We start from the raw sequence: 15698 nt of genomic DNA on the forward strand, positions 1-15698 counted from the left end.
TAAAATACAGCTAGCAATATTAAAGTGTTTGCAAACTTAAATAAGTTTCAATTGGTCTTAAAAGCCTTGGAAAACAAACATATGCCTAGCACTGAAATTATCCCAAAGTCAGTGGGTGAACCTCTCTGGGAGGGGATTCTACAATCATGGGAGCACCATTGAAAAGGCAGCGTAGCTACTCACTACCCCTTACGTGGCAGGAGCACTGACAGAGTTGATTAATTCCATTACAGGCAAATTGTGGCCCTCCAAATAATGTTTGATTGCATTTCCTGTGAACTCTCACCATTTTCAGTGCTAGCTAGGAGTGGTGGAAAATGCAATCCATGGGAGGGGGTTATTTTCACAAGAACGGGATGCTAGGCAATATTACAGTATTTTAGGTTCCTTGTTTGGTGACAGGTTATATTTTCTTGTATTTCTGTTTAAAGATGCCTCTTATTCAGAAATTTGGTTGTGTTGCATGTTTCATTCCATCCCTACAGAATGAAATGCAGAGTGTCCCATATGTGAGCACAAGAGGTTATCTGAAGATTTTTCCCTCCGCTTACAGCAGGTTCTCATGCCACAGTCTTATATTCTAGAAGCCCCTCTAAATCAGGGGCAGAAGTTGTTGGATTCCAATTCCCTGATGAGTGATCAGGACTGATGGGAATTGTAATGCAATTTTATGTAGACTGCCCTAGATTCCTGAATTCTGTGACTGGCTGTGGGGTCTGGGTTATAACCAACTTTGATGGTAAAGCCTTGTTGCATCATCACAACATTGCTCATTTTCTGGGATTCAGTCCTGTGTAATTAATTGGGTGATTAAAGTTACCTGAATTGGATGTTCATTTATGTTCATGGGCCATGATCCAATGCAAACTAGTGTGATGGCCTTAGACAATTTAATCTTTGCTTATAGTAGTCATAATAAAGTAGAAATAAAATTTCTTTCATTGCATTTTTATGTGATAACAGTGTTGGGGTCCATGTTATATCACAGAAAGTTATATTATTCAGGCTGAAATTCAGAAATGTTTCTTTAACACAGTATTCCTTTTGTGGGGTGTACTTCCCCCCAGAACACTTCCCCCCCAGAGGATGGGAAACCTCATAAGGCACCTTGGGTTGCAAGAGGGAAAAAGTGGGGTATAAATGTAAAACAGTAATAATGATACTGCATAAATTAATGTTATTATGCTTACGAGCTCCTTCAGGATAGTGCAACTCTTTACCCCTCCCCAGTATTCATGTTAATTTTGAGGAGTGTTGTGAACTACATCATTTTTACTGTAGAGGCAGAAGACTTTTCTCCAGAGCAACAGTATACTATTTCTTGAACCTTTAAAAAGTATTTAGGGAAATGAACATCCGTCAGACTTAGTAGGTATTTTTCATGATCTTTTTTTTTAAGTGGACACTTTCTTGTTTGCAGAGATTCATAATAGAAGCTTCATCTTAAAAGAATCTTCCATACACTTTTTTGCCTGTTTGCCACAATTGTGTTTGACAGGGTTGCTTAAAAAAATATCAAGCTCTATACTTAGTTTTGATGTTTCTGTTATATTGAAACTATGCTGAGCTAAATTAGAAGTTGAGACTTTTCTTAATTAAGATGGTATAGTTTATGTCAACAAAACAGTATCATAGGTTATAGAAAAGCAGAATCTGATTTTATGGTCTGTTTGGCTCCATTCACTTAAACCAGGGGTCTCAAACTCACCTGGGGGCTGCTGGAAGTAGAGTCTAGGTGAGGCTGGGCCACATCAAGTATTCACTGCGGTGGTGGTGGGCCACTCATCCTGCATCGCTCCTGGAGGCCGGCCTGGGCGCCGCTGGTGCTTTGAAGGCCACAGGGCCCCTCCCCGTGCCCCGCCTGTCCTGGCACTCAGCTTAGAGGAAACATTGTGCCCAGGATAACGACTCACGCAGGTGCGTGTGAGAAAAACGCCCAGGCCACGCTATCACTAAACTTTGATATCAAGTGGGGGCCACAAAATATTGTCCCACGGGCTGCAATTGGCCTGCGGGCTGCGAGTTTGAGACCGCTGACTTAAACACACAAAGAAAATCACTTTTCAGTTTTTGGCTTTCTGTCCTGGAGGGTAACTCACAGGATGAAAAGTAGCATCTTTAGTGTTGATCAGCTCTACTTTGGCTTCAACAGGAAAACACTGTTTACAATGTTAAGATAATTCTTTGCAACCTGAAATCTTGTATACCAGAGATCTCAAACATGCATAATTTTCATTGAGTCATTAAAATGCAAGCCTAGGCTCATTTAGACAGAAAAAGCTTCTACAATTCCCAGAATCTCCCAGGCAGCCTTGCTGTTGGAATGATGCTGAGAGTCAGAGCACATTTTGTTTCTAAGCGGACATGGGCTTGCACATTAAAGAAGTAATCTGGTGGCCACTAGACATTGTCTGAATTAAGATTGCATACTGGGGATTCTTCCCTCCATGGCTGGTGACCCCACCCCCTCATAGACAGTACACAAAGAACTGCAGCCTGTTATTCATAGTTGGAAAAGCAACTTTGGAGAGTATATATCCTTCCATTGTCTTCTGAAATGTTTGTGATGGGTGGACAAAATAATTCCATCTGGCAAAAATTGCAAGATGGGAGGAGGTTGGACAAGTGCTTCTGTTGGATGCCAGAAGCCTCCCAAGTGGGAGTGCTGGTCATTGCATTGTTAGCCTACTTGTAAACTTTGTTGTTTGGGACTGACGTGGCAACATATTTCAACTGGTATTCTAACAGAATTTTCCAGGATCCTAGCAATAGCCTTTCCATGACACATGATAGACAGAATATTTGCTAGTACAAGTAGTCCCTGGGTTACGGACAAGTTCTGTTCCTGAGAATATCCTTAAGTTAAATTTGTATGTAAGTTGGATCACATGAGAAAGCCAACTATTTGTCTTAGTATATGTATTTGTTTCTATGTGTATAAAGCTTTAAACACATATTCACTAAAACATCTTAAATTTATTATTATTTATTTATTTAAAACATTTCTATGCCACCCCCATTGCAACAAAGCCTTGGGGCGGCTCACAAAGACTACATAAAAACATACATAAATAATAATAATATAACAATTAAAAAAACATTTAAAAACCTCCAGTGCATTCTCGGCTAAAAGTTTTAAAATCCTAATTAATTCAATAATTTAACAGTTAAAATAAGTTTTAAATAAAAAGGTCTTAGCCTGGTGCCGAAAAACAAATAACGATGGTGCCAGGCGGATCTCTCTGGGGAGCGCATTCCATAGATGGGGCGCCACCGCAGAGAAAGCCCTCCTCCGGGTATTCACCCTCCTAATATCATTCACAGAGGGTTCCCGGAGAAGGGCATCGGTTGCTGATCTCAAGGGGCGGGAGGGCATATATGGGCGCAAGCGTTCCTTTAGATATCCAGGTCCCAAGCCATTTAGGGCTTAATAGGTCATAACCAACACCTTGAGTTGGGCCCGGACTTCAATCAGGAGCCAGTGGAGCTGACGGAGAACTGGGGTTATATGAGAACAACGCCCAGTCCCCGTCAGCAACCTGGCAGCTCTATTCTGCACCAATTGAAGTATCTGGACCATCTTCAAGGGTAGCCCCACATAGAGCGCGTTACAGAAATCTAATTGGAAAGTTACCAGCGCGTGTGTCACTGTCACCAGGCAGTTGTTCTCCAGGAAGGGACGCAGCTGATGTATCAACCGAAGCTGAAGGAAGCCACTCCTTGCCACCGCCGTCACCTGAGCTTCTAGAGACAGCTCAGGGTCGAGGAGCACTCCTAAGCTGCGAACCCTGTCCCTCAGAGGGAGTGCAACCCCTTTTAGGACAAGGCCCAGGTCCCCCATCCTGAGGCCCGAGCCACCCACCAACAGGACCTCCGTCTGGATTGAGCTTCAGTTTATTGGCCCTCGGCCAGGCACCGGTTCAGCACAGCCACTGCCTCACCTGGATTGGTGGAAAACGAGAGGTAGAGCTGGGTATCATCAGCGTACTGATGGTTCCACAGCCCACACCTCCTGATGACCTCTCCCAGCGGTTTCTTGTATATGTTGAACAGCAAAGGGGACAAAATGGATCCCTGCGGTACTCCATGGCATAGCTGCCATGGCGCAGAGCCATAGTCCCCCAGCACCACCTTCTGAAATCGGTCATTGAGATAGGAGTGGAACCACCGCCACGCGTAAATGCAATGTAATAGTGATAATATAGTAATAATACAGTAACTACAGGTAGTAGAAAGAGAATCTGTGTGTACGTTTGTACATTATTGAAGAAATTATTGTAACTTGCCTCTTATGCCTGGCTTAATGTATGTTTAAGCTTCATTGTCTGTCCATTTTTAATTTTAATGTAAGACCAATAGAAAATAACTTGTATCTTACAAGATACCGGTTCCTCGTTATCATCTGAAGTTCTCTGATGGGTTGCTAGGGCAATATAGTCCAGTGCCTGCTTATTGCATTCAAAACAGGTTAATCTATTAAAATTAGTCCAATGGGTCTGTGTACAGGGGCAGAACTGGCTGAGCATTTGTTGAGGTTCCAGTTCCTGATGGAGCACAAGGCTTGTGTGGAATAGGCACAAACTGTTGTCTGAGGGGTTGAAAAGCTTGTTGGAGAGGGTGAAAACATTCGGTCTAAGGAAATGGGTTTCCATTACTGTCTCTAAGGAACTATGTGACCACTGAGAGACACATTGCCATACATATCACATAGTTCCCTAGAGATAGCCATGACTATCTCTAGTGAATCTCTAGTGAAAAGCTGTGACTACCTCTAGAGAACTATGCGGCCACTGATGATGTGTTGCCAAATGCCTTGCTTTTCCCTAGAGATACCCATATAGGGTTTATGGCAGTCTGTGCATCTATAAGTATGGGTTATTTGTAACCTGGACATTCATAACCCAGGGACTACCTGTATTTGACAGAAAACCCCTTTGTTTTTTACTTTTGTGGATTTTATTATTTCATCATTATTACAAAGCTGTTTTATTAACCAGGTGAAAGAGCAACATAAACAGTGAGCGATAGAATGCTTGTGGGTGCATTAGTTTAAGAAAGAATATTGAGCATCAACTGTAATCTTGGAATATTAGTATTTCCCTTTCAACAGTTTTTACAATCACCTTGAATGGGTTTGGACAGGACTTCATGGTTTCTTATGAGTTATTCAGTACATGATGTGCTATGGCTGCCAAGTTGCATATGGAAGCCCTATTGAAGGGTTGTTGTGTCATGTAATCCCCTGTGAGCATGGGTTCTGTGAAGGTTGTTTAACCATCTCATGACATGACAAACTCTAAATGGGATCGTATATTCAAAATGTTAGCTGCATTTAGTGCAACTTCAACATGCACTAGCCGGTACATAGTCATTTATTGTATCATGTAAGCAGCACTTGTATAAGAAGGGAGTTTTCTAGAATATAGATCTTTCTTTAAAGAACTGTGAATGCTGACCTTGCTTTAGAAGGCAGATTTGAGTCTCTCTGGAGTGGAGCACAAGGGTACTTTGTCTAAAACCCTTGAGTGTCACATATAACTACTGTGAATGGGGGAAATGAATCTTGTGGAAGTTAAAGGCTGGGTCGGAGATGGTTCCTTATATCTTTTGTAGATTCTCTTTTCACCACATGGGTTTCTTTCCCCAGCACTGATAGGGAGGTAGAATAGGAAGTTGTCATTAATGGTGAGCTGTATTCTCATGCAACTCTCATGAGTAAAAAAATAAAATGTCGATGCCTATATTCTGTGCCAGTGCAGGCAGTCCCTGGGATTATGAATGTCTATACATACGAACTGCCATAAAGCCTGTTAATTTTAAAAAATTGAGTTAAAGAAAAATACTGTGTAGTGAGAAATGCAGACTAATTTCCTCACCCTACAGAAAATGGTCATCACCATAGAAAGAAAAGAAGTGAGAGGAGAAAGAGGAAGGTCTCCAAAGCATTCCTTTTTTCCCTGCCCATTCGGAGGGGAAACCTCTCCAGCATTTCCTTGGTGCAAAGAGGAGGCACTGGTGAGTGAAAGGGAGGTGGGGGAATACGAACCCAAGAATGTAATAAATGAAGAAGAGGAGCCCTGCTGGATCAGACCACAGTCAGAGAGGAAGAAGCAATCTAGTACATGTATGGTCAACAGTTTTAAAAGTTAAGGTTGTGTGTGTGGTGGGGGGGTACACCTAGAGATAGCTGTGGTTTTTCTACTTTCACAGGGGTCTTGCATCCTTAATCCCAATGAATGTGGAGGGCCAATTGTATATAAAAACATTAAGAGTTTTAATATGCTTAGAAAGGTGATATGTATACCTATACTAAGACAATATTTGACTTACTCATGTTAAATATGACTCTAATGTATGCGATCTGACTTACATTCAAGTTTGACTTTAAGATGTTCTCACGAACAGAATTTGTTTGTAATCCAGGATCTGCCTGTACTGCAATAGAAAACAGTTGCTTGGGATGTAAAAATGAATTTACATTCATGCAACCATAAATAAATTCTGGACCTTGTGGAACTATATTTAGAAACTATAGCTTTTAACTATTTTAAATCAGTATTTCATTTTGCATTGGTAGCAACACACAAATGGACCTGTTCAATCTGTGCACAGATTGGTTTATTGTGTAAATCTTAAATTATTAGATAGGTGTGCATTGTGCTTAAAGTTCTTTCATCCATATCTTTTGTATTGATTTTATGGAATTAATCTAGTCCAAGCCCTCACAACAAGCATTCCAGATGTGTTGGACTACAGCTCCTATGATCCCCGTTGGCCATTGGAGCGGCCAGGTTGGGAATGTCTAGTCTGGTTATATTTGGTTGAATGAACTTGGCTTCATTTGAGATGTGCCTTGTCTGCTGTTCAAACACCCTGCTTCTTAAAATAGGGAAAAGAGGTTGTATAAAAGTATCTTATCATTCAAGGGTTGATAGACGTGGTGATGGCCACCAGTAGGGCTTTAAACGGGTTGGACACTTTCATGGTGGGTAAATGTTTTCAGTGGATTCTAGTAAAAATGCTTATATACAGTGTCTAGGTCAGCAGCATGTACTTGAATACCAGATGCTTGGGGAATAACAGTAGGTGAGAACTATTGCCCTCCTGTCCTGTCCTGTTTGTGATATTCCTGTAGGCATGTAACTGGTTAGTGTGTGGAACAGGATGCTGGACTAGATAAGTATTTGAGCTTATTCAGCAGGTCCCTTCCATCTTTAGGAGAATAAGGTCCCAAAAATTTGGTTTTCAATGGCAACCAGGAATCTTATTTTTGTAGAGATCCAGTTTGGATGAATATGAAACAAGACTACTCACCCAAGGTCTGATGAATCAAATAAAATATGATAGGGAAAAGTGCATTGCAGAAGCTATTGCATGTTTTATTATTTATTTATTTATTAAAACATTTTTATGCCGCCCCATTCGCCGAAGCCTCGGGGTGGCTTACAACAAAAAATTAAAATAACATTTTAAAATATATACAGTAAAATACAAATATATAATTTAAAACATACAGTATAAAACAAGCTGCCCTGGCCAAATAAAATTCAATAATATTAACATTTAAAATACTGCTTAAATAAAAAGGTCTTCGCCTGGCGCCGAAAAACAAATAACGACGGCGCCAGGCGGACCTCTCTGGGGAGCACGTTCCATAACTTAGGCGCCACTGCTAAGAAAGCCCTCCTCCGAGTAACCACCCTCCTAACTTCTTCCACGGAGGGCTCCCGGAGAAGGGCCTCTCCCGCCGATCTCAGGGGGCGGCTGGGCATATAAGGATGTAAGCGCTCCTTCAGGTAACCAGGACCCAAGCCGTTTAGGGCTTTATAGGTCATTACCAACACCTTGAATTGGGCCCGGACTTCAATGGGAAGCCAGTGAAGCTGACGGAGAACTGGAGTCATGTGAACATAACATCCAGTCCCCGTCAGCAGCCTGGCAGCTCTATTTTGGACCAATTGAAGTATCCGGACCATCTTCAAGGGTAGCCCCACGTAGAGCGCATTACAGAAGTCCAGACGGGAAGTCACCAACGCATGTGTCACTGTCGCAAGGCAGTCGTTCTCCAGATAGGGGCGCAGCTGATGGATCAGCCGAAGCTGGAGGAAAGCGCTCCTCGCCACCACTGTCACCTGAGCTTCCAGTGAAAGCTCCGGGTCGAGGAGCACTCCCAAGCTGCGGACCTTGTCCCTAAGAGGGAGTGCAACCCCGTTCAGGACAAGGTTCAATTCACCCTCTCCAAAGCCCGATCCTCGAACCAACAGGACCTCCGTCTTGTCTGGATTGAGCTTCAGTTTATTGGCCCTCATCCAGCCCATTACCTCGGCCAGGCACCGGTTCAGCACAGCCACTGCCTCACCTGGATTGGTGGAAAACGAGAGGTAGAGCTGGGTATCATCAGCGTACTGATGGTTCCGCAGCCCACACCTCCTGATGACCTCTCCCAGCGGTTTCATGTATATGTTGAACAGCAAAGGGGACAAAATGGACCCCTGCGGTACTCCATGGCATAGCTGCCATGGCGCAGAGCCATAGTCCCCCAGCACCACCTTCTGGAACCGGCCATTGAGATAGGAGCGGAACCACTGCAAAGCAGTGCCTCCGACCCCCAATCCCGCAAGCCTATTCAGAAGGATACCATGGTCGATGGTATCGAAAGCCGCTGAGAGGTCCTGAAGAACCAACAGGGACGCACTTCCCCTGTCCTTCTCCCTGCAGAGGTCATCGTACAGGGCGACCAAGGCAGATTCCGTACCGTACCCGGGTCTGAAGCCGGACTGCAATGGGTCCAGATAATCAGTTTCATCCAAGAGTGCTTGGAGTTGTCCCGCCACCACTCGTTCTAACACCTTGCCCAGAAACGGGATGTTGGCCACTGGTCTATAATTAGTGGCCATCTCTGGATCCAGTGACGCCTTCTTCAGGACAGGTCGGACTACTGCCTCCTTTAAAGGGGCAGGCACCCGACCCTCCCTCAGAGAAGCGTTAACCACTTCCAAGATCCAGGTTCCAATCCCGTGCTTGGAATCATTTATTAACCAAGACGGGCAAGGGTCCAAAAGGCAAGTGGTTGGACGTACTCGCCCAAGCACCTTGTCCACGTCATTGGGCCGCAGTAACTGAAATTCATCCAATAAATCTGGACCAGACGGCAGCGTTGGTGTCTCCTTTGAAACCTCTGAATCAATAGTGGTGTCCAGCTCGTGACGAATCTGAGTGATTTTCTCCCTGAAATGCCTGGCAAAGTCGTCACAGCGGGCCTTTGAGGGTGGAATCAGGTCTTCCTTTGGACCTGGACGAACCAGGCCTTGCACCACTCGAAAGAGCTCCGCCGGACGGCATTGTGAGGAGGCAATGGAAGCGGAAAAGAATCTCTTTTTTGCCGCCCTCACCGCCACAGCATAGGCCCGATAGTGGGCTCTTAAGTGTGTTCAGTCAGATTCATCTCGTGATTTCCTCCACCTACGCTCTAGTCGTCTCCCAACCTGCTTCATCGCCCTCAATTCAGGAGTATACCAAGGGGAAGAGCGGGCTCTGCCCGGTGGGAGAGGACGCTTAGGAGCGATCGTGTCTACAGCCCTGGTCATCTCCCCATTCCACAGTTCTACCAGAGCCTCGACAGGAGCACCCGTCTTGTCAGCCGGAAACTCCCCCAGGGCCTAGGGGGGGTTGTGCTAGGTTGTGCTAGGTTGATGTATTCTTTCCCCAAGCATTGTATTGATGCCAGTGAACTTGGGTGGGGGTAACATGAAATGACAGATTTTTGAAACAAGCCAAAATTTGTGAGTACCAGGTTAAAATAATGTAAGCAGCCTTCTTTAGCCAGATGTTCAATAAAATTTTAACTACTTCATATCGTGTATCTCCATGTCTGGACAACTGTTAATTTCAAAATAGACAAGGAACTTTGCTCTGAACTCTTGTTTACGCACAATACTCTTGAATGCCTGGCACTTTTAAAAAAGGTGGGGAGAACTAAAAATGTGAACCTGAAACTAAGCTTCAGCCCACAACAAATCATACCTCCATACTTTAAGAAGAGTGTTCTTTTTGAGACACTGTTGTATCATGGGTGCTCCAACACTTTGTTTGAGGCACAGATTGAGTGTGAACTATTATTGAATCGTAGGTTGTTTTGCTGTATTAACCTATCCCCGCAAACAAACAATGGGTTTTTTTGCAGCCAGACAACAAACCATAGATAATAAGCATGACTGGGCTCACACACCACAATAACCCATAGTTCAGCAACAACCCTCATTTAGCCTGTTCTCTGACTTGGTGTATTGTGTGAATCTGTGAAGCATACAAACCCATGCTAAAGGATGCCAGTGTATGGGCAAGCAAACTAAGATTGTGCAGCTCCACAGGAAGCTTTGGGCTCAATATTGTCATGAGACTGTCACCTCTGAAGTGTTCTAGCAACATGCTCAGGGTGACATTTCATTTTGATAAAATTGTCTTTGCTGTCCCTAATTCTTAATTAGTGTTTCCAAATATTAGTTATTAATGATATTGGGGCTGCATGCTGGGTTGACTTTTGCCCTAGGTTCAGTGCTACCATGTCTCTTAAAGCAACAATATCCTGTTTGTATCAGTGGGTGATTTGACATGCGTATCTTCAGCTCCCTGTGTGTTTCTATAATAAGTTGGCAATTACTGGTGTAGTCCAAGAGTACGTGGCATTGTCTTGTGAGAAAATGAAGTATTGGGCAAGAGGCAATGCTAGGGCATTTCAAGGGTGACAGTCTCCTGGTAGTGTGAATGTATGATGTACACCCAATGTTTATTGTGGAGTATATGTCTTCAATTTCTTATTCATTTATCTGTCAGTTGGTGTGGGATCCTTGTGCATGTGCTTCTTGATACCCAATGAAGTAATAGGCTAAATACTATGAAAGGGCATCTCAGAAAGTACATTCCTGGAAGTGTGAGTGTATTATTTCCAGTTGCTCAACTACATATGTATAGTTATTTATTACCTGTCTGGGATTAATCATATATTAAAGACTGTTGTCCAAAAACAATAATTTTGATTGAATTTTTAGGAGTTTTAAGATGCACATGTCCCGTGCAGTGGAAATATGATATGGTGTAGCCCAAAGCTTGATTTGGAAGGAGGGGTAATTTAAAATTCAGTTCTTTATTGAGGTTCCTCATGCAGCTGTATTTTCAGCTTTTGTGTGAAATAGGAATAAGAACCGTAAACAACTAGCCAATTTCAAGCTTGTGATTAACGTGTCATAGAATCTTGAGTGAAAAGGTCATAACAAGTGATTTGGTTTATTAAGTCTTCACATATTTATCTCCAAAGAGTTTTGTCATTTGAAATAATGGTTTTACAGCTGCTATCCTATATGTGCAGATCAGTTTGGATTATTAAATTTATATCTAGCTTTTCCATTGAGCATGAACTCAGTGCAGCTAATGGTAAGAAAATATAGATTAAAACAATGGTTTCATGAAAGCTATTGAAAAACAAATCAATTATAAACATCATACTAAAATCATAATTGCAACATGTAGAAATTATTTAGAATGAGCCTCTCTCTATTCTCTCCTCCCTTGTGAGAATTAATAACTAGATCCTGGTTCACCATTTCATCTAAATAGGCAAAAAGTGGATTTTGCTTGTCTGCAAACCAAACTATGGGACTAATTTTAATATTTTAATTTAATAAAACGTTTTTTCCCATCTTCACAAACTTCTCAAGACGGCTTACAGAATATAAAATCAAGACAATAAAAATACAATCTGTAATATAATAAATAGGAATAAATAGATCATGATAAATACAATCATTACTAACAGAGCAACGTTAAACCAATAGTAAAAGAATAAATCACAATCATGAAAATAAATAATAGATAAAATAATAAAGTAAACAAAATAAAAGAACTATATAGATAGATAAAATAGACAAAAGAACTAGATAATAAAAGGACCAGAAGGAGGAAACATATGAGCATGGGAGTCTTCATGATTTTTCTTACACCAAACTATGGCTTAGTATTTATGTACCCATAGGCAAGATATAGGCTGTAGGCTATGTTCCTGCAGAAATTGGTAATGACCAATAGGTTTGATAGAACTTCCAAGTTCAAAGGTGCTATATGTGTTAATTTTAAATGTCCAAGACAAGTTCATAGGCTGTTGATTTCATGCCCTGCATGTAATTTTTTTGGAGGCATCTATCTGGTTCCTATTGGAAATAGGCTCTGGAGTAGGGGAACATTTGTGAGCCAGAAGACAGGTTATATTATGTTAAATGACTCTTTCCTTCCCATTGCATGATTCTAAGTAAACCAGCTTTTCCCTGTCTAATGGTGATTAAATCCCATTAGACTCCAAAGGATGTACTTGTAGGAGACTTGGGCTTACTTCTTCTGTAGGGGTCCTTGAGTGTTAAAAATGTTTGTCCACCTTCTTTAGTGGTATAGTATCTATTAATCAGTGACTAGATAAGTGGATAGAATCCAGAATGACCTTTTTAATGTTTAGAATTCTAAACTTTAATTCAATGCAGTACAGAAAGTAGTCAAATGTGTTCAGGCTAGTTGTTGGAATGCTGTTGAGTGCCTCTGTATGCTTAGTTTTGGCTAGATATCATAAATTGGCTCTATTGTGACCTGATATTAAGATTTGTTGCAATGAAATTCAGCTTGCTGAGTGGTATTTTACTTGTGTTAGTATAGTACATTGATGTAGACGTGCTAGAAGAATCAGCATGTGCAGAGCCTGTAATAAGTAAGCAGTGGAATTAGATGGTCTCTGAGATCTTTTCCAACTTGTTGATTCTTTTTGGAGGATGTGGCAACCTTGGTCTTTGAATTCATGGTAATGGTTCACAGGGATGCAGAGCTATTGGTTTAAGTAGGCTTTGCTTGGATTATTAGAAAATTAAGTAGTGTTAGAATAGGGAAACAATTTGTGTAAGAGGTTTAAGTAAAGAAAATGCAATGTATTCTGAAGTACTTTTCAGATGGGCTTTGCAAGTTCTGTTTGGACTCCTGCCTTAGTAGTTATTGTAGGAAATAGTCATGAGTACAGTTTTTATTAAAGCAAATTAACAGCTGATATCAGCTACGTGCACACTGAGAAAGTGAATCAAACGTTTTCCTCCCTCCCAGGAGAGCCACTGAAGTTGAATAATGGTATATCCAAGACAGACAAAACATAAGTATTTGTCCGTGTATCACACAGTTAATTATATGCAATTCTCTTGTCCTAAGATGTATCAACAGCTGATATTTCAGGTGGCTTAAAAAGAAGTTAGACAAATTTATTGAAAGTAATAATGTCACTTATTATAAGCAATGCTAATCATGAAGCCTATGTACTGTCTCCAGAATCAGAGACAGTATACCTGTGAATACCACTTCCTGGGAACAAAAGAAGTGGACTTTGCTGTCATTTCCTGATCCTGGACTTTCCTGAAGCATCTGGCTGACTAGTGTGGGAAACAGAACACCAGACTAGATAGGCCTTTGTTCTGATCTAGCTAGGTTCTCAAAGCAAATTATTTGTGTCATATGCAATGGGGTCTTTTTTTTTGTATGAATTAGTCTACAGTCATCAAATTAGGATTTGCTTCATCATAAATATGCATAGAATAGGGCTGCTAGATTCCTTAATTTCCTGTAGTGGTGATAGAGCTAAAACTTGAAGCAATTTATTTCTCAATTCAAGATTGCACCCATGTACTACAGTAAAGTATCTAAGAAGACTTTGCCTCATTTACCATTCCTTAACTACTCTGATTATGAAAATGCAAGGTTGTTGATGATCATTAAGCAGTTGTTAAACAAGTTTAACTAATTAAGCATCCATAGTGTGTAATGGTTTAATTCGCAATGCTAGGTTTAATAATAAACCATTATTTGAGGACAAAAATCCTGCTCTCCATTTATGTACATGTCTTTTTCACTCTCCTTTGAATACAGTGAATGTTTGTACTGATACTCCATTTCTTGTACTTTTGTCTTGCTTACCTTTATTAGTCCAGTTACAACCCAGGGATCACAACAGACACAGCAACCACAGAAGCATTATGGCATTACCTCACCTATCAGTTTAGCTGCCCCCAAGGAGAGTGATTGTATACTTACTCAGAAATTAATTGAAACCCTAAAACCCTTCGGTGTCTTTGAAGAAGAGGAGGAACTGCAACGTAGGTAAGCATGGCACTTTCAGTTTGTTAATATTCTTGGAGTCCATACTGGATTATATGAAACAGTGAATCATTGGCTAGATCTTCAAAATAGTTGGCGGTCCAGTTATAAAAATGCTGGAGTTTTGAGTGGTATCTCAGTGGTATCTCAGTATTCCTTCAAGTAGATACTTCTGTAGTATCTATTGTTCATTCTGATTGTTGTGTTACAGTTATACAATAGTTGTTTCTCCCACATTGTCAGGTTCCATTTCATGCTGGTAACATCCAGGAGCCACATGGGGCAATTGAATAACATTATTAGTTCCCAGCAGGGTGCTGTTAATTACAGGGCTAACATAAGAATTTATTCTAAGTTGTATGAGCTTTACAGGAGTGGGAGTTTTATTCATTCTGTCTGTGGCTCTTCAGACATTTTCATTCACAAACACCACTTTTCCAATATCATCCCGCTTTGCTAATAAAGAATATTACACAGAAATCGGAGAACAGTATAGAATTGTTTTAAAAGTATCGTGTAAATACAAACTAGTGGTGCTTGTAACAAAGTGGTAACATGTTTATTATTTATTTTAGTAAAACATTTACAGTGGTACCTCGGCTCACGAACGCTTCACTTCATGACCAAATCGGGTCGTAAACACAAATTTCATAAAAATTTTGACTCAGGTCGTGAACTCCACATTGGGTGGCAACCGTGATTGTGGCCATCTCCCCACCACCCCGAGTGGGGAGATGGCTGCAATTGTGCTGGGGGCTGGGGGAGATGGCCGAGATCACACCCATCTTTCCTGCATGAGCGCACCCACGATCTCGGCCATCTCCCCCCCCCCACCGAGCACACCCACAATCGTCTCTGTCTCCCCCCCAGCACACCGGGATGACAGGTGTGTGCAGGGATGAGGGGTGTGATCGCGGTTGTGCTGGGGGGGAGGAGATGACTGCACTCGTGCTCAGGATGCGGGGGGGGGATGGCTGCCATCTTTGTCACTTTGCTTTATATTTTTCTGATTTAAAAAAAATAGTTACAGAATGGATTAACCTTATTTACATTGAACCTTATGGGGAAATTTAACTTGCCTCACAACCAATTTGGGTCACGACCAGAATCCTGGAACAGATTAAGTTTGTGAGCCAAGGTACCACTGAATATCCCGTCCTTTCCAATGAATGGCCCAGGATGGCTTACAATGATTTAAAATAAAATATAATATTAAAATAATACAATAATTAAAACAGTAGGTATTAAGTGAACATAAACAGCACTTTATAAAACTAAAGAAAGGAAGAAAAAAGAAAAGAAAATGCGACTGTGGTCAGATCTTAAAAGCATCTAAAAACAATAATTATTAAAATGATGGCTGAATAAAAAGGTCTTTACCTTGCGCCAAAAAGAGTATACACTCGGCGCCAGGCAAACCTCTCTGGGGAGCGCATTCCATAGTCTGGGCTCCACCACAGAGAAGGCCATCCTCCAGGTAGACACCCTCTGCACCTCCTTCAAAGAGGGTTCCCAGAGCAAGGCCT

The 15698-nt window shown here is 41.6% G+C and overlaps 1 protein-coding gene across 1 annotated transcript in view; it reads left to right on the top strand.

The window, feature by feature from the left end:
- The window catches only part of PAPOLA (poly(A) polymerase alpha), a 76300-nt gene that overhangs the window by 16336 nt on the left and 44266 nt on the right, over nt 1–15698 (top strand). Inside the window, exon 3 of the mRNA XM_044437160.1 lies at nt 14002–14175. Coding sequence (XP_044293095.1) covers nt 14002–14175 — 174 coding nt within the window. The remainder of the gene's footprint in view (nt 1–14001; nt 14176–15698) is intronic.

Source organism: Varanus komodoensis, unplaced genomic scaffold, assembly GCF_004798865.1.
Source record: "Varanus komodoensis strain SLA01 unplaced genomic scaffold, ASM479886v1 scaffold3, whole genome shotgun sequence".
Taxonomy (NCBI): domain Eukaryota; kingdom Metazoa; phylum Chordata; class Lepidosauria; order Squamata; family Varanidae; genus Varanus; species Varanus komodoensis.